Below are 27,024 nucleotides of genomic sequence, written 5' to 3' on the forward strand. Positions count from 1 at the left end.
CCACAAAAGGTAGAAAAAGTGTGGAAGACAGAAATAAGAATAACAAAGTCAACCAATAGAACATAGTGACAAACATGGTAGATATTAATCTAACTATATTAATAATCACTTGAAATATGGCCTAAACACAGCCATTAAAAGACAGAGACTGTGAGAGTGGATGAAAAAACTCGACCCAACAATATCTTGACTGCCAGAAACCTACTTTAAATATACAGATTGAAGAGATAAAGAATATAGCATGGTAACACTAATGAAAAGAAAATCAGAATAGCTATATCAGTTTCAGACAAAGGACTTCAGAGGTAGGGAAGTTATCAGGGATAAAGGTGGGCAGTCCATAATGATAAAGGAGTCAATATTCTAAGAAGGCATAACAGTGCTTAATGTGTATGCACCTAACAACCAAGCATCAGAATATATGAGGCAAAACCTGATAGAACTGCAAGGAGAAAGAAATGAATCCACTACTATAGTTGGAGGTATCAATACCCCTCTAGCAAAAAATAGACTCGTCTAGCAGGCGGAAAGTTGGTAAGGACACAGTTGAACTCAAAAACATCAATCAACTGGATATAATTGACATCTATAGAATTACATTATTCAATAATAGCAAATCACACATTCTTCTGAAGGTCACACAGAATGTTCACCAACATAGACCACATTCGATGCCATAAAACAGACTTTAATAAACTTAATAGAAATAATATATCTGCTGTCAGACCACAGTGGAATGAAGATTGAAATTAATAACAGAAAGATAGCTGGGAAATCCCCAAATATATTGAGATTAAACACACACTTCTAAATAACAGGGCTCAAAGAATAAATCTTGGGGAACTTTAAATATTTGGAACTAAATGAGAATAAAAATAGTTTATCAAAATCACATGATCTTACCAACAGATACAGAAGGAGAATTTGACAAAACCCAACATTCTTTCATAAAAACTCCCAAGAAACTAGGAATAAAAGGGAGCTTCCTTGACTTGTTAAAGAATATCTATACAAACCCTACAACTAACATCATACTTAATGGTAAGGAACTTGAAGCTTTTCCATTAAGATCAGGAACAAGGCAAGTATGTCCCCTCACCACACTGCCTTTCAGCGTCATATGGGAAGTCCCAGCTGTCTTACTGTATTCCTGCTGCTATAATAAAATACCACAGACTGGGTAATTTATAAATAACAGAAAAGGGTTACTCTGCTTCTAAGATGATACTTTATTGCTGTGTCCTCACATGGCAGAAGAGATGGAATGGCCAGGCAGGTCTCTGAAGCCTCTTTTGTAAGGGCATTAATCCCATTCATGAGGGCAGAGCCCCCAGGGCCCAATCACCTCCCAAAGTCTCCACCTCTTAATGCCGTCACCTTGGGGTTTAATTTCCCACGTGAATTTTTGAGAAACGAAAACATCGAAAGTGCAGTACTAGCTAATGCAATAAGATAATAAACAGAAATAAGCAAATAGATTGGAAAGAAAGAAAACTGTCTTTGTTGGCAGATGACATAATCATTTACATAGCAAATCCAAAAGAATTAACAAAAAAACTGGAACTACTAAGTGGTTATAGCCAAGTTGCAGGATACAAGGGTAATATACAAAAATCTATCACTTTCCTATTTATCAGCAATGAACAAGTGTAATGTGAAATTGAAAGCATATTATCATTTACATTAGTACCCCTGAAGTGAAATGCTTAGGTAGAAATCTAATAAATTGTGGACAAGATGTATATCAGGAAGACTGCAGAGCTCTGATGATAGATGTAAAAGATTAAATAAATGATGAGATATTCCATGTTCATGGATAGGAAAACAATATTGTCAAGATGTCCATTCTTCCCACTTTTGTGTATAGATTCATGTAGTCTCAATCGGAATCCCAGCAAGCTATTTCATGGATATCAACAAACTGATTCTAAAGTTTATATGCAGAGACAAAATACCCAAAATAGTCATCATACTATTGAAGGACAAAGTCTGAGGACTGATACTACCTGAATTCAAGACTTACTGTAAACTTTAGTGACCAAGACAATGTGGCATTGGTGACAGGACAGCCAAATAGATGGATGGAACAGAATAGAGAACCCAGAAATACTCACATAAATACAGTCAGTTCAACTTTTACCAAGGAGCAAAGGCAATACATTGGAGCAAAAAATAGCCCTTGAGGAAATGGTGCTGGAACAAATGGACATCCACTTTCAGAAAAAAGAAAAAGAAGAATCATCTAGGCACAGACCTTACATCCCTCACAAAAATTAACTGAAAATTGATCAGAGACCTAAATGTAAAATACAAAACTGTAAAACTTTTAGGCAATAGCATAGGAGGAAACCTACATTACCTTTTGTGTGTTGATAATGTTTTAAGTACAACACCAAGGCATGATCCATGAAGGAGAGAATTGATAAGCTGGACTTCGTTAAAATTTAATTCTTTTGTTCTGTGAAAGATAATGTCAAGAAAGTGCGAAGACAGGCCACAGACTGGGAGAAAATACTTGCGTAAGACACATCTGATAAAGGACCATCAAGCAAAACATACAAAGAACATTTAACATTAAATAATAAGAAAATGAAGAACATGTTCTAGAAATGGGCAGAAGGGCAAAGGTGGGAGGATCACTTGAGGCCCAGAGTTGGAGACCAACCTGGGCAACATAGCGTAATCCTGCCTCTCCAAAACATTAACAAATAAAAAATGAGCAGGGCATGGTGGTGCATGCCTGTAGTCCTGGCTACTCTAGAGTCTGAGGCAGGAGGTTCACTTGAGCCCAGGAATTTGAGGTTATAGTTAGCTATGACTGCACTTCAGACTGGGTGACAAGAGTGAGACCCTGTTTCAAAAATACTAAAAAAAACTTTTTTTTTTTTTTTTTTTTAAGGGGAAAAGACTGGCTGGACACCTCACCAAAGAAATACGGATGACAAATAAACATATGAAATACATTCAATATCATATATCATTAGGGAATTAAAAATTAAAACATCAATGAGGTATTAACCACACACTTATTAGAAAGGCCCAGATCCAAAACACTGATTATACCAAATGTTGATGAGGATGTGGAACAACAGAAGCGCTCAGTCATTGCTGGTGGAAGTGCAAAATGGTCCGGTCACTTGGGAAGACAGTTTGGCAGTTTCTTATACAACTGAACATTTTCTAACTATACGAACCAGCAGCTACACTCCTTGGTATTTACCCAAATGAATTGAAAACCTATGTGCACATAAAAACTTGCACATGGATGTTTATAGCCACTTTGTTTTGATTGCCAAAACTTAGAAGCAACCTGTCCTTGAGTAGGTGAATGGATGAACTGTGTTATATGCAGCCAGTGGAATATTATTCAGTCCTAAAAAGTAACAGTCTATCAAGCCATAAAAAGCTATGGAGGAAACTTAATGCATATTACTAAGTGAAGGAAGCCAACCTGAAAAGGCCACATACTGTATGATTCCAACTCTGTGACATCCTGGAAAAGGCAAAACTATGGAGACAGTAGTAAAAAGAGCAGTGGTTGCCAAGGGTTAGGGAAGGAAAGGATGAATAGGTGGAGCACAGACAATTTTTAAGTCAGTGGAACTATTCTGTATGGGCACTACAGTGGCACATGCTTGTCATACATTGGTCAAAACCCATGGACTGTACGACACCAAGAGTGAACCCTAGTGTATACTGTGGACCTTGGGTCATAATGACATGTCAGTGTAGGTTTGTTGATTTTTCACAAATGTGTCGCTTTGGTGTGGGATGTTGATAATAGGGGAGGCTGTGCATGTGCATTTGTGGGGCCAGGGAGTATATGGGAACTCTCTATTTTCCATGCAAGTTTGCTGTGAACTTAAAATTGCTCTAAAAAATAAAGTTTACTAATTATAATTTTAAAAAAGTAATTCTCCCCAGCACTTTGCGAGGCCTAGGTGGGCAGATCACCTGAGGTCAGGAGTTCAAGACCAGCCTGGCCAACATGACGAAACCCAGTCTCTGCTAAAAATACAAAAATTACCCAGCTGTGGTGGCACACGCCTGTAATCCTAGCTACAATGGGAGGCTGAGGAAGGAGAATCACTTGAACCTGGGAGGTGGAGGTTGCAGTGAGCCGAAATCACACCATTGCACTCCAGCCTGGGTGACAAGAGCAAAACTCTGCCTCAAAAAATAAAAAATAAAAATAAAAAAACTACAAAATATAATTGCGTATTTTTCTGATTTGAGTGTAGAAGGACTTCTGATCACAAAAGCAATGATAAAGGAATACATAGCTAGATTTCAGTAAAATTGTATTTAATGTTTATTAAGAAGTAAAGAGAAAAGCATTTTATGGATAAACCTAATATAAAAATTAATATATAAATGGGAAAATGGTATTAATAGACAATGAAAAATAATTTAAAAGTGCTAATACACATTAGGGAAAAGTAATAATATTTGATGCAAATATTTGAAAACATTTTATGCAATATACTGATAAAAAACCTGAACCTACCACCAGAAGTAAAAATCAGAACCTATTTGGTGTTTTGAATTCTCATACTGTGCTCCTCCATCTCTCTTCCCTGCCCCCTCAACTGTTCTTGTTAACTATTGTGTTTATCATTTCCATAAAGCAGTTTTCACAAATATATATATATCACCAAGCAATGTCTTGTTTAATTTTGCTTGTTAAGTTTTTTTCTGATATGTTTTCTCCTTTATTCTCCCTTTTGCCCTCACCCCAGTTTGTGTAGAAGTAGTGTGGATATAAAATGACACTTCTGTAGACTGAGGAGATTGCAGTACATCTGGATTTGTTGGGATAGAGAATATCAGTATCACCTAGGGGCTTATTAAAGTTACTCAGAAGTTTTTGCTACTTTTTTTTTTTTTTTTTTTTTTTTTTTTAACTACAGGCTTCTTGAGAATCATGGTCTACTTTTACCAAAAGGAGCCTGTAATATTCCTCAAATGTGTTGGAGCAGAACAAGGATTGAAGACTGTATTAATAATCTCTACAAAGAGTCTTCTGATCTTTCTTTTTGATGTCTCAATCTTTGATAAAACATAAATGAAGGTTCACTCTGGGCTCTTGTTATTTACGTAACAGCTGAAAAAAAGTGAATTTAATAATTTTATGTTGAAGGTTTAGTATGTTCAAAACTGCTAGGCACCTTGAAAAACATGAGTTACAAAAATGAATAAGACGTATCTTGTCTTAGTTGAATTAAAACAATTCTTTTGAGGAATTTGTAAGTATTTCTACAAGCAATACATTTGTAAGAGATGTATAAACAAATTGGTATTAGAATACAGAGGACAATTGAGTTTTATTTGGTTTGATTCCAGGAGAAAAGGCTGGTCAGGGAAAATTGCATTAAAGTAGATCCTAGAAAGGACAGGGAAGTTTTTAATAATTGGTAAGGGGCAGGGGAGAACATTCCAGGGAGAGAACTGCATAAACAAAGAGATGGAGGTGTGAAGTTTGGGAGCATAATTGGGAACTGTGAGCAGTAATGCAGTGTGCACTCAGATAAGGATGGACTGTAGGATTTGGTTCGGCCATATCAACAAGGACCTTAAATAATCAGCTGTCTGTACCCAGGATTCTAAGACTTTCTTTTTATTGATGAACACCCAAATTGCTGTTCTTTTCTTATATCTAGTCACATCACTAGTCATGTACTAGATGAGAGAAGCATTTTTGTCCGTTTTGCTTATTGCTATATCCCTAGAGCATAGAAGAGCACCTGGTGTGTAACAGGCATACATGAATTATATGTTAAATGAGTGAATGAATTTAGATTTCATAAGAAAGGATAATTTATGGTTGCACTTTAAAGAGATCTTGCCTCCACGGATCAAGTTGTTTTTGGTATCTTTGTAATATGCCTCAAACTTCATTGTATTTCTCTCACTTGGATTTGTCTTTCCCTGGCATTTTTTGCAATGTTCTACGTGGGCTCTTATGACTAACGATCATCCTCCTTATAGTGTACCTGTATTACAAGGTATGTTTATTTTCTGTGACTTGATTCAGGTAGTTCTCAAAACCTTTGATTTTTAACTTTACACCTGTTTTTCTGAGATGTAGCATTGCTTCATTCTTTAATCTTGACTTTAATCATTTCTAGGAATCTGTGACATAATTTTTAGTGCTTCTGCTACTTAGTCCTCACTACATTCTTCTGGTTATGTTATATAAATAGTTATATTTACTGTTTATTATGGTATTATTTTAAAATGTTAGCTTTGCTGTTAAATATAACATTTTACATTTACAGCTTTGCTGTATTTTTTATAGTTCTGAATAAATTATTCATATTCTTACATATCATGAATTGTGAAAAAAAATTTACAAGTTGACTTGTTAGCTATACCTATTTATATTATTCTTCAGTGTTTGGTCTAGAAATTATAAAATGCATCCTTAATTTATGATAGCCTCCCTTGAATTAATATAATACTACTTGCATAAATATAGGATATTTATAATAATATATTTCTGCTTACTCCCACTTCCCTTCCTTTGTGCTTTGGTTGTTATATATTTTATTTCTACGTGTGTTATAAGCCTAATGACACCTATCAATTATTTTTATCTTTGCTTTAAACTGCCAATTATCTTTTAAAGAAATTAAGAAAGGGAAAAATTGGCTTTTACATTTTCCTACATATTTACCACTTTGCAGAGTCCCTCATCTCTTCCTGCTGAAATTTTACCTCAGCGAGAACTGTGTCTCCCTTGTCTGAATTTTTATAGCACATATTGTGGACCATTTATATGTCATATATGACCTTACAGTTACTTCCATGTATGTGTCAAATTTCCTCTGCCAGTTTTAGATTATTTTTTTGGCAAGGGTCGCTGTTTATACAGTTTTAACTACTTCATTGTGTCTAGCACAGTGCCTTAGATAAAGTGGACACCTGTATATGTTTTTAACTATGTAAGAATGAGTGAAACTTTGTTCATTTATCTGAGTATATAATCTCACAGGATTGAGTTGTATTATTACAGTTCACCATTAGATGTCACTTTCTGACATATGTTAAATCCTTACCAATGAATTCCTTCCATTAAGGCATATCAGATTCTGAAAGTTGGTGCTCCAATACAAGTGCACTTAAACAGAGAAATTTTTATTCCTAAGTTATAATCTTTGTATTTTCGTTATGTATAAATTTACACAGAACCAACTGATTTTTCTAAAGTTTTCTTTAGAACTTGAATACTGGTATTATTTTTGAATTATTTGCTCTGTGGAGCAGCTTGGAACTATTAGGAGTAATACTGTGATAATATTCAGGAATACCTTTAAACATGTTCAAAATGTATTCTGATGGTGGTGTAATTCTGAAAAACATTTTAGGAGCCTGACTGACCCAGTTTTCTCAAGTTTTGATAGCAACTATAGAGTTTATTTGTGTTTGTTTGAGAAAGGAGGGGAACTGAGTAGGCTGTGAAGAAACAGAGGTAGAGGAAAGGGAGATTCCTGTGGCTCTCTTGGCCAGTCATGGAACACAGCAAAGTGCTTCCCTCCCTCATTCTCTAAACTTAAAAGATAGGAAAGGGCAGATCAAGGAGATTTCAGCAATCTCAGAAGGCTTAATGTTCACTGTATATTTAAGAACCTAGATTTTAAACTCAGCATGATAACATGTATGATCTAGAGAGATGTTTCAGTGCGTCCCCAGTGCTAGGATTCATGACAAGCACTTACCAGATTCCTACAGACACGTCTCTCCATGCCGAGTTAAGAGAATCCTCTCTGTGACACCACTGCTCTCCGGACATCCAGGGTTTAACCTCTTTTCTTTCCCCATCTTGCCAGGAGACAGCAGGAAAATTATTGGGAGGTGGGAGGTGTGGTGGCAATTTTCTTCAATTCATCTGGAATACTAAAATTTGAGTAAAATAACAATGCTGTTTCCTAATAGTGTAATAAATACCCCCAAAACTTACACCTAATCCAAGAATGTTACCATTCTTCGTAATTTGTGACCTTCTGGTGTTCTGTCCCTCAACCTTTCACATCTCATCCCAGGAGTAACTTTCTTATATTTAATGTTCATGGTTTGATTTAAAAAAAAATACTGTTTTCATATATCTATGTATGTATATAAAATTTGATTTTTAAGCCATGATTATAATAAACCAAAGTACCAATTAGAATATTTAAATTCTATTTTGTATTGATCAAATTACAAACAATGCAGTGTCAACAAATGAAGTTTTATCTTGCAGTATTTCTGTGTTTTAGAATAAACTTAAATGCATTTTCTAAAAGTATATTGGTATGAAGTGACCACTTACCCTTCTTGGGATAACCTTTTTAACTTTTTGGCTTTTAGAATGTCATTCTTCATGATGTAATGAAATGAATGATACTTTATATGAAGTAACTGGTGATGTGGATGGTAGAAAAAAATAGAAAGTGGGCAATACTACATGCCAAGTATAATCAATAGTTGAGAGGTCCTGATAATGTTACTCACTTATATTGATAATTCATTTTGTAATCTGTTTTTTTCCCTTATGTTTTTGTTTATTACTGCAGCTAAAGAAGTAAACAGGTCATGGCACGTTTAACAAAAAGACGACAGGCGGATACAAAAGCTATCCAGCATCTTTGGGCAGCCATTGAGATTATACGGAACCAGAAGCAAATTGCCAACATTGACCGTATTACAAAGTAAGTAAATTTAAACAAAAATATCTCCGTAAAATTTCCTAGAAGACTTTGGGGGAAAGGCTAAAAAAATTTTTATCTGTTATGCTAATCAACATGTATTACAAAGAACTGAAGACACTTTTTGCTTTGCAGGAGTATTGTTAGAAAAACAAACACAGAAACATACACAAGCAACTTGTGTTTAGAAGTTTCATAGAAAAAATAGATGAGGAAAATATCACTGTGTACTATGTATAATAGTTTTTTAGTTAACAAAATTTTTGACTCTATTTATGGATTTATTTATTTTGAGACGGAGTCTCATTCTGTTGCCCAGGCTGGAGTGCAGTGACCCGATCTCAGCTCACGGCAACCTCCGCTTCCCAGGTTCAAGTGATTCTCCAGCCTCAGCCTCCCAAGTAGCTGGGATTACAGGCACCTGCCACCACGCTCAGCTAATTTTTTGTATTTTTAGTAGAGAGAGGGTTTTACCATGTTGGCCAGGCTGATCTCAAACTCCTGACCTCGTGATTCGCCCACCTCGGCCTCCACAAAGTGCTGGGATTTACAGGCGTGAGCCACTGCACCCGGCCAGAGATTCTTTTATTAAAAACACCTTTAGTGAATCACTTTTATGTAACGAAGCTATCTAAAAACAGTCTACTGTTTATTACTAATTTTAATATACGATAGGCATGGTATGTGTAGTAAGAAACATCTTACTACTTTATAGCCCACTAACAGAATTTTTAACAATTTCCTTCTATATTTTAGAAATCATGTTAAATAAACATTCAGTTTTAAAGAAGAAAATTCTCCACCGCCATCCCCTACTTTCTCATGCTATTTGTGTGGGTAGACAGATTTAGGATACAAAAAAAAAAAAAAAAATCAAAGTACCTTATGAAGCTTCTATTTACATGTTGTATGCTAAGTATAAGGGAATCTTCAATTAGGAACTTGGTTTTGTTTTGTTTCTCTGGGTATTCTTAAAAAAATAAAGCTAAATTTATCTTTTTTAAGTGTTTGGAATTTTAAAAATAATTTAGAGAAAATTTCTTGATACTTTTCACATTCTTTAGATGCTATGGGTAGAAATGGAGAATGGGAGTAATTTACAAAACTCACTCAAATAAATGCTTTTTTTGGCCTTTATTAATAAGTAATACAATTGAGTTCCATGTATTTTTGTCCTTTCCCTGTATGCTGGTGAAGAAGATTACAAAGGCTACTTAACGATGGGCTCAGTGGCTCATGCCTGTAATCCCAGCACTGTAGCAGGCCAAGGCTGGTGGATCGCCTGAGCTCAGGAGTTTGAGACCAGCCTGGCCAACGTGGTGAAACCCCATCTCTGCCAAAAATACAAAAATTAGCCTGGTGTGGTGGTGCACACCTGTGGTCCTAACCACTTAGGAGGCTGAGGTGGGAGAATCACTTGAGCCTGGGAGGCAGAGGTTGCAGTGAGCCGAGGTAAGGCCAGTGCACTCCAATCTGGGTAACAGTGAGACCCCCGTCTCACAACAAAACAACAAAGAAACCCAAAGGCTACTTAAGAGGGAAGAAAAAAGGAGCTAGAGAAGGGGTGAGGATATATGTGGCTCCAACTCTGTACTCGCCCTTGTGGTATTTTAAAGCTGACTACGTACAACTCCTTGCTCCTATAAGATAGTAGAAGAAAAAAAAAGGTAACACTATGTGAACAGTAAGAATAAAATAGTACATTATTTTAATTATTATGCTTTTAAATAAAGCCCATAATTTGGGGTATGATAACTAAATGCAAATGATGTTGATGTAAAACATTTAAAAAAAACTCAGAGTACAAAACAGTATTTTCTTATGGTTGAGATTTTTAAAGAAACCATCCTTTATATAAAAATTGCTTAGAGAAGAATGTTTAAATAAAATACTTTTCTTTGGATTCAGCTTTTTAAATTAAAATCATGTAAACATGACAACTGTTTCAGTTTTTCAGATGACCTTTGTTCATCTGTAGCATGTTTCTCTAGAAGCTTTAGGGACATTTCTCTAAGCACCTGTCGGAATCTCCCAGTGTGAATGGTGCTGTTAGATGGTGACCACCTTCTAATCTGGGAGTAGGAGAATGAACTCCCACAGTAATGGGTGGCAGATACCTGTTGGATTATCACAGCACGTGTGTGTACATGTATACACATATTAAACTGTAGTAAAAGACACGGAGATTAACAGGATTGCCTACATCTCATTTTGCATTATGTATTATTGATAAGCATTCTTTTCTCTCCTTTCTTCATCAGCATAGCCTTAATTGATGCCAAGGCTTATTTTTCTTCATGTTGTAAGGTCCATAGTTTTACAATTAAATATGAATAAATTTATTTACCTACCAGATAGTCTTGGTTTTATTAGTCTCATCTAAAGATGAAAAGAAAGAAAAAGAAAGAATCAGAGGTTAAGTGCTTAAGACTGGGTCCCAGTGTTTCCTCTTCCTCATCTCATCTGAGAGGTATGCCATGTTTATTTTTATTATGTGGCTCACATCAGAGCATCCTGTACTTCCTTCATAACATTAATCACATTTGTCATTGTTTCCCTGCTAGACAGCTCCAAGAAAGAACTGTCTAGAAAATTGCCTAACCCGGCCAGTGCCTTTGCTTCTTGGCTAATATTAATTTCCTTGTTTGTTAAACTTGCCTAAGGTAAGTTAGGAAGTAGCATTGCACTGTGGAAGGAAGTCAGATCTTTTGCTCTAAAGCCTAATACTCCTATTCTGTACTCTCGAGAGGTAAATATTTTTCAAGCCTTAGATTCATTTTCAATCAAGTCGCTCTGCTTAGTCAAGTCCGAACATAAAGATAATCTTTTAAACTTTGCAGATATCTTAAGGTACTGAAGGCTGTAGTAGGGTTACTGTCAAGAATGCATGTTAGTCATTAAGTTTCATTTCTTATTTTGACTGATGAGTGACGCCATTATAAAAAAAGCTACACGGTTTTTGTCAAGCATTAAAAGTTGTGGGCTTTGGGGTGACTGGCTCTTAGCCTAGTACACCCTAAACACTCTAGTTTACTTCTGTGTAATGGTTTAGTTCTGCTTGCTTTTGTTCTTTTAATCTCTAGGTTCCTTTTTTGTTGTTGTTGTTGTTTTTTTTTTGGAACTGATTGAAGAAACCTGGCCATTGGTTGTGATTTTTTTCCATAGTCTGGCTTTTGCCAGTTGCATCCCTGTAGTCTAGTTTAACCTGTTGCTCAGTGCTTTTTATTTCATGGAGATTGATAGCTGCATCTGGTGGCTTGGGGGAGGGGGCAAGACTATTCCCTGGGAGTAGTGTGTTCTACTGTCAGGAGACACATGATGTCAGTTGTTCCTCATTTTGTGATGTACATAGCAATTGATGCTAGATCCAGTAACTCATTAAGGACTGCCAAATGATAATCATCCAGTCTGTCTTTCCTTTTCTAACTGGACATAGCTTCCTATCATCTGCTATTTGGTTACCATGTGGTATGGTTCATATGGGAAAAGTAGAATAATTCATTCTCTTTATGTATTTAGCAGTTTTAAAAATAGTATTCTTTAATGGTAACCAATTAGATTTAAAAACAAATTGCCCTTTGGAATTCATGCATTTAATTACATTTCATATATTTCAGTCCATTTTTGACATACCCCTTATTGATGCTATCTTTGACCAGTTGGAGCCTCTGCAGTGCTGGCTCCTGAACTTCTTTCTGCTTGTTATGAACAAGATGTTTCGGGATCCTCTTGTACGTATCCTGCCCCAGGCCTGGAACCATTGATTTCTCCCAGGTGCTCTGGTTTCTTTTAGTTTTAAAATGTATTTTAAGAGTACTTCCTGGCTACTCAGCATTGCTACTGGGTGGGTCTCTCTTTCTAGGCCTTTGGACAGAGTTATGAAATGCACATAACTTTTAAAAGATAAGAAAACCTCCTGAGTTCATGCTGATATTTTCCATTGAACTTTGTGGCTACTGGGTTTTATTTGCTTAACTCTTCTATCTAAAATCTTTATCTACTTTCTGACATGGTGAGAATCATGGTTCTCAGGGACATCATCTGTAATAAAATTTTAGAATTTCGTATAGTCAATTATTTTATGCAACATTAAATACACAGCTATTAGAATAAGAAAATCTTAAATATTTTATATACCATGTATAGTTATGATTATGTTATTATTTTCTTATCTACACACATCCTTATTTAGTTTGGAGCCTCTCTTAATGTGTTGGATCTTCTTTTCCTGTCTTCTGTATTTGTACTTTTTAATTCTTTTCATCTTTTTTCTTTTTGATTTTTAGTATTTTTCCTTCATTGCAACCTCTTTTTATGTAACATTATCTGGTGTATATTCATTTTGTGTACCCTCTAGTTTAGACTTCACTTCTGAAGTGATTTTTTTTCCATTTACTTCAAATGTTTAACTCAGAATTCTGAATTTTTTTTCTGATTTATAGCTTGTTTACCTTATATCATTTTCTTCATGTCTTTTCTCATGTCTTCAGACAGTAGATTCTAGCTTCCTTCTGTTTTGTAGGCTTATCTTTCTGGCATGTTTCTAACCATCAGGATGTCATCCTGCTCCATGTGCCATAGTCCTCTCTGTTGGTCATTCTTATGTGAAATCACTTTTCCTAAACTTGTGGCAGGGCAGAGTGGTTCTGAATACTCTTTCCAGATTTATGGCTCTAAAGTTCTTCTTATGCCATTTTTATGAAGTGCTAAAAATAGAGCCTAATTTTTCCTGAGATTTCCTAGGTTTTTCTCCATCTTTTCCCCGTTTTTTTGTGGAATCACCTTTTCTTATACTTAGGGTCTTTTCAACTGACTGCAGTAGTAGTTGTTACTTTTATTCGTAGCCTTTCTCTGTAATACTGGGCTTTGTCCTGGAAGGGAACTGTGACTGCTTAATTTTGAGTGTTTGTAGGCCCCATTAAGCTCTAGCTCCTTAAGAATTTACCACAAATTCATGAATTACCATGAATCATCTGCAAATGGGAGTGTGTAAAATCCTGACCAGTTTCAATGCTATTATCAAGTGGGCCTACTGTGCTTTCCAGTGAGTCTCTGTTGGGTATTTTACCCTCCTATACTCCCTGTTCCATTAGTATCTGTTGTGCCTCTCTTTCTCCTCTAAGGGTATCAATACCAATCAGGATAGTAGCTCTCAGAGATTTGTTCTCACCTGCTCAAATTTTGGGATGCATAGGAGTTCGCATGACCTAATTTTGTTGTACTGTGTATGTTGTCCAAAGGCATTTTGCTTTGTTTTATTTGGTATTCTTCCAGTAACTCTGTCTAGTAGGTTTGGGGAGATTTAAAAACTATGTTACCATCATAATCATCTCGTCTCACAACAATCTTGTGGTTTTTCTTAAAAAAAAAAAAAAAAAAAAAAAAAGGGGGGGGGGGGGGGGGGGGCACAGTGACTCATGCCTATAATCGCAGCACTTTGGGAGGCTGAGGTGGGTGGATTGCCTGAGGTCAGGGGTTCGAGACCGGCCTTGTCAACATAGTGAAACCCTGTCTCTACTAAAAATACAAAAAATTAGCTGGGCTTGGTGGCGGGCACCTGTGCTCCCAGCTACTGGGGAGTCTGAGGCAGGAGAGTCACTTGAACCCGGGAGGCGGAAGTTGCAGTGAGCCAAGATTGCGCAATTGCACTCCAGCCTGGTCAACAAGAGTGAAACTCCGTCTCAAAAAAAAAAAAAAAAAAAAAAAAAAAAAAGAAGACAGTTGGTAAAGGCACACGATATTTTCTGAAGTTTAAAAGTGGAGCCAAAAGCAAATAATTCCTTCTGACAGAGGTAAATCAAAGGAGTGTTCTCCATGTTGTGTACTACACTGGACACATCAGAATAAATGGCAGTATCATCTTCAAACACAGGATTCTTTTTTTTTTTTTTGAGACGGAATCTTGCTCTGTCGCCCAGGCTGGAGTGCAGTGGAGTGATCTCGGCTCACTGCAAGCTCCGACTCCCGGGTTCACGCCATTCTCCTGCCTCAGCCTCCAGAGTAGCTGGGACTACAGGCACCCATCACGATGCCCGTCTAATTTTTTTTGTATTTTTAGTAGAGACGGGGTTTCACTGTGTTAGCCAGGATGATCTCAATCTCCTGACCTTCTGATCTGCCCGCCTCGGCCTCCCAAAGTGCTGGGATTACAGGCGTGAGCCACTGTGCCCGGCCAGGATTCTTAACATAGCAAGACTTGGGTTGCAGTTTAAAAAAGAAATTCCGGCCGGGTGTCATGGCTCACGCCTGTAATCCCAGCACTTAGGGAGACCGAGGCAGACAGATCATGAGGTCAGGAGCTCGAGACCAGCCTGGCCAACATAGTGAAACCCTGTCTCTACTAAAAATACAAAAATTAGCCAGGCATGGTGGCACACGCCTGTAGCCCCAGCTACTTGGGAGGCTGAGGCAGGAGAATCGCTTGAAGCTGGGAAGTGGGGGTTGTGGTGAGCTGAGATCGTGCCACTGCACTCCAGCCTGGGCAACAGAGCAGGACTCTGTCTCAAAAAAAAAAAAAAAAAAAAGAAATCCCACAAGTAGAATTTGTGGCCATTTGAAGGATTTAAGTCTCAGATCCTCATCATTAATTGAATTCTTAGGGACTAATAATTCTCTTATCTCTGTAACAAAATAGGAGAACTTATCTGTTCTGAAAGTTTGTTCCATCTAATTGTGATGGTATTTAACTTCGGAATTCATAGCAGTAGTCATTAGTTGTCATGATATCTCCCCAAGAAAGAGAGTTCCGAGTCTTTTTTCCCCCCACATTCTTTTAATTTTCCTTTTTAAAAAACTGCTGGTGTCGGCTAGGTGCAGTGGATCCTGCCTGAAATGCCAGCATTTTGGGAGGCTGAGGTTGGGGGATCGCTTGAGAGTAGGAGTTTGAGACCAGCCTGAGCAACATATTGAGACCCTATCTCTACAAAAAATCTAAAAAATTAGCCAAGCATGGTGGTGCGTGCCTGTAGTCTCAGCTTCTTGGGAGGCTGAGGGAGGATCGCTTGAGTCCAGGAGGTCAATGCTGCAGTGAGCTGTGATTGTGCCACTGCACTCCAGCCTGGGAGACAGAGTGAGACCCTGTCTCAAAACAAAAACAAAACGAAACAAAAAAAACCTGCTAGTCTTGTATCCAAGAAGGTAGTAGGGAAGGTACTGTAAGTTAGATAATCACTGCTAAGATGTTTTGAATATTTCAGATATTTAAAAACCATACCCAAGATAAACTTCTTTAACAAGCTCCAACATTTTTGCATGGAAAATATTAAAAGGGTCAGTCTGAAATCAAAATATGTATGTGTGGTTAAGTCTGATTTTTGATTAACAGTGATATTATCCCTCTGATTTAAAGCTATATTTATAAATTTGATTTAATGATAATATGAAATTCTATAGATGACCTCATTTGGGAGCTAAATAAGCACAAATAAATTTTGGCCTATCACCAAAAACTTTTTTACATTTTTAGAAACTGGAGGATATTTTGTGATGTTTAATCATTATAAAATGGAAACAAATTAGTCATTTTATCATGAAGAAGACAATACAGTAGTAAGGTGAGGGTTATGTGTCAAGATAAGCACAGGCAATAGTAGCTTCTCTTTTCAGTTTAGATGTCTGTAAATGCTAAATTATGGCTAGCACATATGAATTAATCAGTTTTATATAATTTGAATAGGTATCATAATAAACTTTTGAAAGTTATTTAACAGTAATATTAAATATTTATAAAATATTTTTATGCCTAAGATGTTAGCCCTCGTTTTACACATTATAAATCAATAAGTAAAGGATGAAGAATCATGTAACAACAAAATCAGTAACAAGTGAAATTTAAACTTTTAATCACTGACTTTCCCAGTATGAGGCCATGTGCTGTGGTTCACATCTGTAATCCCAGCACTTTGGGAGGCTGAGGCAGGTGGATCCCTTGAGCTCAGGAGCTTCAAAACCAGCCTGGGCAACGTAGTGAGACCCCATCTCTACAAAAAAACACAAAATTAGCTGGGTGTGCTGGTGTATGCCTGTAGTCCCAGCTACTCAGGAGGCTGAGGAGGGAGGATGGCTTGAGCCTGGAAGGTTGAGGTTACAGTAAGCCATGATTGTGCCACTGTGCTCCGGCCTGGGCAACAGAGTGAGACCCTGTCTCAAAAAAAAAAAAAAAAAAATTTCCCAGTAAGATTCGTAACTCATTGTCATGTTATTTCTCTAGATGCCATGTCTATTTTAGTATCCATTAAAAATAAGTTACATATATCACTTCCTTTTCTTCTTTAATCCAAGCAAATTATTCACATCTGATTTGGACTATTATGACTTGGCTTTAGAGGTTTATAATTATTTTAAGTAATGGTTATAAGATAGTTTAAAGACATACTTTTGAAATAAGTACAGATTTTATACTAGTCTCTACTGGCATTGTTGGCTAGACTGTGTGATTGAGGGAGGTTAGCTTGTTAATTATGGACTACTAGAAAAAGCAATTGAAGTATTTGACCTATATGTTTCCTTCCTGTCTTGGGCAACTTTAATTTTGTGTTTCTAGCGGAGATTACACTGTCACTAGTATGATTAAACTAGCATTGGATTGGTAGACTAGTCCCATTCAAGTGAATGTTTCAGATTAGGGCATCAATTAATTACTTGTATTGCTTACTTTAGGGTCAAACCCCAGTTAGAAAATGTGACCTCTGACCTCTTGTGACATGTTTGGCATTGAAATTTCTGAGTTCTCCTGGAGTTCTTCCTGTCGCTACAGATATACATAAACCCAAACTGTAAGTCCTCTTCGTGTGTAGGTTGCGTTTGAAGTTTCAACTAGGTACACATTGTTTCTTTAACTTTTTGAAAACACTTTCCAGGAACTGTTTATTTATGTAAGTTAAATTTACTATGTCTCACTGTCAATTTCTGTTCCTTCACTGGAATTATTGGAGAGGAAGAGAATAGCCATTGCCTAAGTTACTTCTTTGGAAATAAGTTCATTAAAAAAAAACTGATTAGTATTATACTGTTTATGTAATCCCAAGGATTCTCCACAGAATTGCTCGTTGTATTCTCATTTCCATCTATATTGATTTAGTGTTTCTTACATATCTTATTATGAAACCAGATTGGCAGGTATACTGTTATTATTTTATACAATAATGGCCTTACAGAAGAAGTAACTGATTCTGAATAAGTATAGTCCACAGTGAGTTTTTTCCAGCATGCCAAATTCTTAGGACATTCACCTTGCCTTGGGTTGTTGTCTAGCTGTTTTCATGTATTTCACATTTCTTTGTACGTCTATGAAGGAAACATACAAGGCGCATAAAAGAATAAGACAGTAGTACCAAATAACAGGAGAGGGTCAGTACCACAGATCGGAGTCTATCAGTTTACAACGCTATAGACCTTATTTGAGGGGACAGTCACTGTAAGAATGCTTGGGAGGCCTTGTGAAGGGTACAGAAATAGTCAGGCCTTGATAGTTGGATGGGATTCGACAAGGCAGAGAGGTGAGTCAAAGCATAGACTGTCTGGATCAAGCAGAGGGACTTTAGGGCTTAAGGGAAAGTGGATAAAAAGGCAGAAAGAGTTAGACCAGCAGGGTCTTTAATGCTAGCATTGAAATTTTTATCCTGTAGCGAGAGGGGAATAGCAAATATTTTTTGAATGTAGAAATGGTAAAAGTAAAACACAGTCATTTTTTTCCACCGGCAGCTGGATTGACTCGAGTCTGTCTGCTCTTCTCTGTTCTGGCCTGGGTTTTCGTCCTTATGACTTCCTTGCCTGTTTTTCCAGCCCCTAGCTTTGCTAGTCTCTGTTTCTTCCCATCGTTGGTGTTAAAGATGCTTTTCAAAAACATCATCAGATTGGTCCACTGTTGCAGACGTTTTCCTGCTGCCCGTGAAGTCCACATTCCCGTGCACAGGTGTTGCTGTCTCGGCCTGCCTCTTCTGCACACCCTCCTGCAGCTCCCCACTCTCCTTACGCTCCGGCTGGGCTCTCGCAGGCCCTCAGATCTGCGTTTCCCATGCTCTGCCTGGGACGCCCTTCCCAGACTCCTCCTTCAGTTGTTGTCTCCTGACACCTTTAAGTCAACCTAATTCTGTCAGTTATTTTTCTAAATTTTAGGTCTGGTTGTGCTCTTAAAATTCTCTCTTGATTTCCTCATTACTGATAAAGTCCAAATACCTGAGCAAGGCATTTGTACAAAGCTCTTGACAGTGAGACCCTGACATTTCTTCTTTTCATACCCAGCGTCTCCCTACTCAGTGTTCCATCTGATGAGACTATTCTCAATTGCCTGAGCACTTAATGGATTCTTCATTTTGTATTTTTCCTTCATCAGTGGACAAAATCATACCCATTCTTTTAGGATCCAACTCAAATCTCCTGTGAGATTTTTGAGATATTCCTTATTCAAGCCCATTTTCCTTTCTCTTTGTTTCCTTAGTTATATATATATATATATATGTTATTTGATTTCATTATTTATTAGTCTCTTAGGATCTTTGAAGAGCATTCTGCTTCCTTTTGATGGTGAGCACCTTGAGGGTAGGGTATATATATTTTCTATCTTTCTATCTTAGTGTGAGGCATAGTAATTGGAACTTTAATAATAATACTTAGCTGCGTAAACTGTAGAAGTGGTTTGAAAGAGGGTTATGATAATTGATAACATTAAATAGTCATTATTTTTTTAAAAGCACTGTGCTTTATATAATTATTTAGTTTTCACAACAACTGTGTGAGTTATGTTGTCATGAGTCTCATTTTGTTGATAAAGCTTAGGAAGGTAAAATGGATGGCCCAAAGTTGGTGGCAGAACTAAAATTTTAATATAGGTCTATCTGATATTGGAGTCCAAGCTCTTAACCATTAAATGTTTCCTTCCCGTATTGTAATGGATTTGTATCTTTGCAAACTTAGAAGTTTTCAAAACATGATCATCTACATGGAACTAACACATATCTCATTTCATCCTCACAACAACTGTGAAGTTTAAGTTAGCCCCACCTTATAGGTAGGGAATGTGAGGCTATCAGGGTAAATCATTTATCCCAGGTTACGTGTTAGAATTAGGAAGAACCTAGTGCTTCAGAATGTATTCTGAAATGTTAAAATGACTCCATTGACGAAGGAGCTATAACAATGCTATTTTAGGTTTTGAAGTGTATTGCTGTTCATTCCATGCAATTTTGAAATATTTGTTTGCCATGAAATATTTTGTTTTATTTCTAAAAGTAACATAAACATATTACAAGATACTTGGAAAATAGAAAACAGAAAAATAATCCTCTGTAATTTCTCTACCTGAATTCAAATCAGATACTCATTTTGATTTTTTTTTTCCCATTCATTTTCCTACATGTGGTTGTTGTCTCAGCATCATTCAACCTTTTTTCATGTCATTGCTTGGCCACTGTAAGTTATTATTTGTAGTGGTTGCACAATGCACAGTGTTTCATCTGGCAAGACTGCACTGTAATATGAGCTGGGCAGGAGGAGAAACAAGATGAATGAGTATTTGTTATATGACTTACGTTATCTTATTTACCCTCAAAACAACAGCATAGGGTTGACTTCACTAATTTTACTTCATAGATATGCAAATCGAGATGCAGTGAGGGTAAGTGACTTGTCCAAAGTTAAGCAGCTAGTCAGTTGCAGAATGGATCTGTGTGACTTTGCAGGCCATGCTTTTCCACTCTGCTTTCACGGTCCCTCTATGTGTCATCTGTTAAATTCTTATAACAGCACTACATATTCCAGTTATACAAATGAAGAATGAGACGAGAGCTTAGAGGGGGTGAAGTGTGCTAAGTAGCAGCAACTGCTTATTTAAGTATTAAGTGTGAGGCACTGGACTGCATTTTGCGTCCGTGATATCATTTAGCTCCTACTGCAGCCCTGTAGTATTGCCTGCCTCCTGACCGTCATGCTGCCAGTGTTACAGTCTAGAATAACCTGGATGTTTCCAAGTCTTTCATTGTGCTCCATATCTCTTTGTGCTTTTTCCCCGTTTTGAATTATTTCCTTGCTTACGGACACTCAAGGTGTCTTCAGTTTCCTTCCACCGTAATTACTATGCCTTGCCCGACTTTCCAGTACCACAGATGACACTGCAAGGAATTTGCTGGTCTGTCTGTCCAGAAACAGAAATTCCTCCCTGATCTCAGGGTATGCACACAGGTGCCTAATCTGACTGAGCTCTCAAGAAGGGCCACCTCTGTCTTCATGCTGGGTAGTGCTGTGCACAAGGGGTTTTATTTTCCTGCGTATCTGCATTTGCTTAGTGCTGTTCAGTTGCCCACATTTTGTCACTTGGATGTTTGAACTTGCTTTTCTTTATCTGTTAATGAGTTTACGCAGCTCTTGGTGTTCTTATAAGGTTTTGGGTTTCCTCTTCTGTGAGTCTCTGTTACTCTCTGCCTGTTTTCCACTGAGGTATTGTTAACCTTTTTCTGTTGATTTACAGGTGGTGCTCTTTATTGTAAACATTAATTCCCTTATAGGTTTTATGCTTTGTAAACATCTTTTCTCATTCTGTCATCTGTTTATTTAACTTTTTCCATAGTTTTATTTCTTGAACAGAAATTTTAAGTTTTGAAATGATCATATTCAATCTCTTCTGCCTAATGTTTTATGCTTTTGAAATTTTATTTTAAGAAGTCCTTCTCCTTAAGAAGGCCACAGAATATTCCCTACATTTTCTTTTACTAATTGTATAGTTTTATCATTATCAGATAGGACTGCAATCCATCTGTAGTTCCCTTTTTATGTGGTAGGTAAGGATCTACTTTACCTTATTATCTTATGTTTCACTCCATAGTAAGTCTGCCTTTTTCTTTAGGATTTAAACTTGAAAATCAAAAACTCTTTTGGGAGATATTTTAGGGGCCCTTACAGCATTCCATATAGTTAAATTATTTATTAGCAGTACCATTACTTGTGTGCCCTCTCTGCCCCTGCAACCTCTGTATGGAGTAAGGATCTCTTTTGGGTATGGGGTATCCCAAACACCTAGAACTAGTGACTGGCATGTGACATTCACTCAACAGTCTTCAACGATATTTGTTGAATGCTAGGTGAATGTAGGCTTTTTTTCCTGCAGCTAATTAGTCATTCTAACAAAAAGCTTGAAATCTTTAATAAAACCAGACTAATAGCTCTGCTGTTAACTAGCTGTGTTTTCTTGAGGAAGTCATTTTCTTTCCTTCCTCTGTAAACTAATGCCCTGTGCAACCACCATCTCAATTAAGATTACAGGAAGTTTTTATCACTCCAAAAGTTCTTTGTACTCCTTTGTACTGCCTTCTGCTCCCTTCCATCACTGATTTGCCTACGGTCACTGTGATTAGCTTCGCCTGTTTTAGAATTTTATTTGAATGGAAACGTATTATTTTCCATGATAATCTTTTCTTGGTTAGCATGTTTTGTGATTCATTTGCTACGTATATTGGTAGTTCATTTATTTTCATTGCTGAGTAGTATTTCATTGTGTGGATATACCACAATTTAAAAAATTCATTAATCTACTGGAGGGATATTTGGGGTGGTTTTTTTTTAGGGGGTAGGTAGGGTCTCACCCTGTTAACCAGGATGGAGTGCAATGGTACAATCCCAGCTCACTACAGCCTCAACCTCCTGGGCTCAAGCAATCCTCCCAATTCAGCCTCTTGAGTAGCTGGGACTACAAGTGTATGCTACCATGCCTGGCTAATTTTTGAATTTTTTTTTTTGTAGAGTCGGGGTTTCTCCATGTTGCCCAGGCTGGTCTCGAACTCCTGGGCTCAGGCAATCTACCCACCTCAGCCTCCCAAAGTGCTGGGACTACAGATGTGAGCCACCACGCCTGGCTGGTGTTTTCATTAGGAGGCAATATGGCAAAAGCTACAATATCCTTTCATGAACAGGTGTAGGCATATGTTTTGAGAACTACCTAGGAGTGGAATTGCTAGGCTATGTGATAAGTGTATGTTTAACTTTATTAGAAATGGCAAAACTATTATCCAAAGTGACTGTTTTACATTTCCAACTGCAATCTATGAGAGTTCCAAATTTTCCACATTCTCTCCAACACCTGGTATTGTCAGTTTTTAAAAGTTCAAGTCATTCCACTCGATTTATACTAGCATCTCATGGTGGTTGAAATTTGCATTTCCCTGATACAAACATATTTTAATGTGCTTATTGACCAATTATAACTTCTTTCACAAAGTATTCAAATCTTTGCCCATTTTTTTACGGAGTTAGTTTATTTCAGTATTATTGAAGTGTTGTAGAGCTCTCTATATATTCCAGATACAAGGTCACTCACAGACCTGCATATCTAGAGTTCTGGATGGATGTAATGGAGGAAATGAGGAACAATCAACATTTATAGAGATACTGGCTAAAAACTTTCTGAAATTATTGAAAGGTACTAATACTCATTCCAGGAAGCCCACTGCAGACCAAATTTAAAATGAGATCCACATTTAGCTATATTGTTTAAAAACTGCACTATTTACTAAAGGGAAAGAGAAGATCTTAAGTGTAGCCAATAGATTTTTTATGAGACATCATGTGTACAGATGTGGTAGTTAGACTCACAAACTGACTTCTGAACTGCAATACTGGAATCCAAATGACTGTGAAATAATAGCTTCAATGTGTGTTAAGAGACAGTAACTCTCAGCCTAGATTTATTTACCTTTCAACGAGGAGGGAGATTCAAATAAAGACTTTTGTAGACAAATACAATCTGAGAGAAAAGAAGTTCTCAGTGGCTAACATCAGGCAGAAAAAAATGATCTCAAGTGAAAGTTCTGAAATACAAGAATGAATAATGAGCAAAGACTTGATAAATATGTGTTTAAAATTAAAACATTAATGTAAAAAATAAAAATAATGTGCAAGTTGTGAAAAAAATTAGGCTGGTGCCACCATAATAGTGATCATTGACAGTAGAATGGATAGTCATATACTTCTATAACAGACTATTATACTACAGTAAAAATAAACTATAGCCTCACACATCAATATGAGTTAATTTCAGATACATAATATTAATAAAGTAATCAAATTGCAAAAGAATACATGCAGTATGATTCCATTTCTGTAAACTTCAAAAACAGACAACACTGCACAGCATGTTTTAAGGGATAGGTGTACATAGGGGCCGACAGCATGAAGACACAGAAGGGAAAATGGTGAACACAGAATTAAGGACAGTGGTAACCAGCTGTGGGGGTGAGTGCCACCAGGATGGGCACGTTCTAGGGGGCTTTTGTCAGAGTTGGTTTCTGCTTTCTTTCCTAACATAGGAGGTGATTTAAGTGGTGTTTGTCTTGTTCTTCACACTACACATATTTTAAAATAATTTCTTATATGTGTAATTTCTAAATTGAAAAATTTAAACCACGAAGAAGTAAATGGGAGGCATGGAAGTTTGTTGGGGAAAATAGATGATACAGAAGGGTAAGGAAGGCGGGGCATATAACTGAGAAGGATTAATCGTCCTGCGTTGTCTAATCACTGTTGTACTGTTCCCTGATAACATATATCTCAATCACATTCAGGTCTGTTGATGACCCCTTCCACTGTTTTAGGTAATTCATTTCATTCAGCAGTAATTATCATAATTTAAGTCAGCTGTTTCTTTTTGGCTATTTCTCTTTTCTTCTACTGAAGACTTTTCTGTGCCAGATTATCAAAATGCAACGAATATCCTAATTACATGGAAATTACATTATTCACATGCTGTTCACTTCTAAACATTTCTGGTAATACTATAGAAAATTTTTTCTGCCAAGTATTGTTGTAAGTAGAATTCTATTTAGTGTTATCAAGAGGAATTTTATATAGAAGTGAAAGAGAAGACCTAGTTATTTGGCTTTTAATTCTTTTTCTCCAACAAACTGGATAAAATATATAATTTTATTATGACCATTTTTTATAATCGAGTTAAAAATGAAAATGGAAGTTTTTAAGATGTATATAATTTGAAAAGACATGATATTATAATTTTTAACTACACAACTTATTTTGAAGGAAAATCCATTCAACAAAATTAGGTTATACATCATAAAATTCAATAATCATTGAAATTTTGTCTTAGAGTTGTGTTAATATAGATTATGTACTAATATACTAAGAAGCATTGTACGAATAAAGTTAGATTTAGTTTGGGGCTAGTAAATGAATATTAAAAAGGAAAGTATAACATATTTTAAATACTGGAATTCAATTTTAATATAAAAATTTGAAACATCCTGTTTCATTGTAAGACATTGATTAATTCATGTTTTCAACTGCTGGGAAACAGAGAAAGGAGGGAAGAGAATGTCTGAAACTGGGGTAAGAGTAAAAGGGGAACTATTAGTAGTTCTGTGGGTACAACATGGAAATGCAACAGTCCAGGAAGCACAGGCCCCCTTTCATCATGAAGAAAGAATGAAAGGTGGAGTGCTTTTAGTTCATGTGTGTGCCCACGTGTGCATTGTATTCATGTATGTGTATCAATACATACACGTGGTATATTTCATTGGAACTTCTCTTTTGTTTCAAAAATATTTTGTGGACAATTAGAAAAAAGATAGAATAGAAGAAGGTTATATATATCAGAGGGGGATGAGCAGGATGAGGAAAAGGAAAGCAAAGTTTAGTATATGAAATAGAGCCATAAGAAAGACTTCTATTCCTCTATAAAGTCCGACACCCTGCTGAGGATGTGTTGCAGATTTGGCTTTCTGTTTTCTAGTAGCTAACGCAAAGGAGAAGCCTCAACATTTTAGTAACGTCCATAAAGCAAATCAGTTCCCTAGGTAAAGCGTAGCTACTTCTAATAGTACTAAAACCAGAAAGAAATCTTTAGGGTTTTCAGAAGGTTAACCATTTTCTAAGTGGCAAAGCTCATGTCAGGTGGCAGAGTGTAGTCCTATGTCTTGAGAAGTCATGGTTGAGATTTCAGAGGCAATTTTAATTGAAATGTTATTGTTATATAATAAACAATATGCCAAAACAGTACTCTGCTGTTACTTTTACTTTTTTCCAACTACAAAGGAAATTGACTATCAAACTTACAATATATTTCAATTTCAGATGTGAAACAACTACATTATTCTTGAACCTATGATGATTTTTGCATCATTACACAGATATGTCATTTTCATTAGTTGTATCATTGTTATAAACTGGTAAGTAAGTTTTTAAAAAGTTGGTAAAATTTGGGGATAGGTCTAATAATGTAAAAAGATTCAAGCAAGCTGTAAAATATGTAATTCATAATGGCTGAAATTGAGATTTTAAATTAAAAATTTCTTTTTTATAAAATGGAACAAATGTTGTTAAAATAAGTAGTTATATATGTCACAGTAAAAATGTTATTTTCTCCCCAAATGAAAACTTTGCCTGTTATTTGAAGGGGTATCTAGGTCTCTAGCCAGCTATAAAATTAGTAAATGTTTTACTTTACCAGTTTAAATATGGTCACAGAATAAATAAGAGAGATCAAAATCTAAAGTAATTATTTACAGTGTAACATTTGGGGTAATCATAATGGAGAACATTTTTAAAGAAAAAGTATAATACCTTTACTGTTAACAAAAATATAATTGAAAGGAAGGGATTTTTTGGTTAATCCCCATACAATCTTTACAGTGTATCTATATTCAGCAAATACTGTAAATTATTTTTAATTCAGAAATAAGGGAAATTAAGCCTCAACAGTTTTGATTAAATAGAAATTATGAAAAGGGTTCATATTTTAGTGTTATGAAAACTAAAATATTTCACCACTCGTTGGCATTTTTCCTAGAGTCACTGGAGGTCCACGTTAAGTAGTTCTGTGCTTGGTATTTAGACAGTGGGACAGAACTGAAAAGAAGGATTATTACACTCTAGCCTAGAACTTTACATACAAATAGGTACTTGTATATTGCATGTTCTTTCAACTCCCATGTGAGTGTTTTTATTAATTGTGTGCCGTATATCTATTTGAAATATGGATTAGAGAGATACAGGCGCTAGGATGATGATGTCTGGAGGACCACCGATTTCAGATCACCTTAATCGAATCAGGAATTGACATGATTGAAGCTGGGCTTTTAGTGCGTATGCGGACGAAGCTCTTTCTAGGTTAGCTTTAAGCAGAGTCTTTCAGGATCACAGCCTAGTCTGTGGGTTCTTGCCAAGGCTCCCTTTCTTGGTGTGCCTGAATTACAGTTTTTGTCTCCCTGTCCCCATGAGATTGTCGAAAGCTCTGCCTAGCTTCTGAGCCTCTCACTTGCCTTTTCCACAATTGGCAGATGCTCCTGAATGAATTATTTTTTAGTATTTTCTTTGGTTTTTCTAGTTTTCAATGGAAGGA

At 36.4% G+C, this 27,024-nt stretch overlaps 1 protein-coding gene across 16 annotated transcripts in view; it reads left to right on the forward strand.

The window, feature by feature from the left end:
- ZMYND11 (zinc finger MYND-type containing 11) overlaps positions 1-27,024 on the forward strand; it is a 119,131-nt gene that overhangs the window by 36,316 nt on the left and 55,791 nt on the right. For 12 of the 16 annotated variants that reach the window (XM_032169598.2, XM_032152582.2, XM_032162401.2 and 9 more), the window contains exon 2: positions 8,556-8,690. In XM_032169598.2, the coding sequence (XP_032025489.1) occupies positions 8,575-8,690 (116 nt within the window). In that variant the 5' untranslated portion in view covers positions 8,556-8,574. Of the gene's footprint in view, positions 1-5,034; positions 6,006-8,555; positions 8,691-17,345; positions 17,462-25,757; positions 25,853-27,024 lie in introns of those variants that run through there. The other 4 variants (XM_032149092.2, XM_032151322.2, XM_058431028.1 and 1 more) reach the window with 4 other exon arrangements.

The sequence above is a fragment of the Hylobates moloch genome, unplaced genomic scaffold (genome assembly GCF_009828535.3).
Source record: "Hylobates moloch isolate HMO894 unplaced genomic scaffold, HMol_V3 SCAFFOLD_2, whole genome shotgun sequence".
NCBI lineage: Eukaryota > Metazoa > Chordata > Mammalia > Primates > Hylobatidae > Hylobates > Hylobates moloch.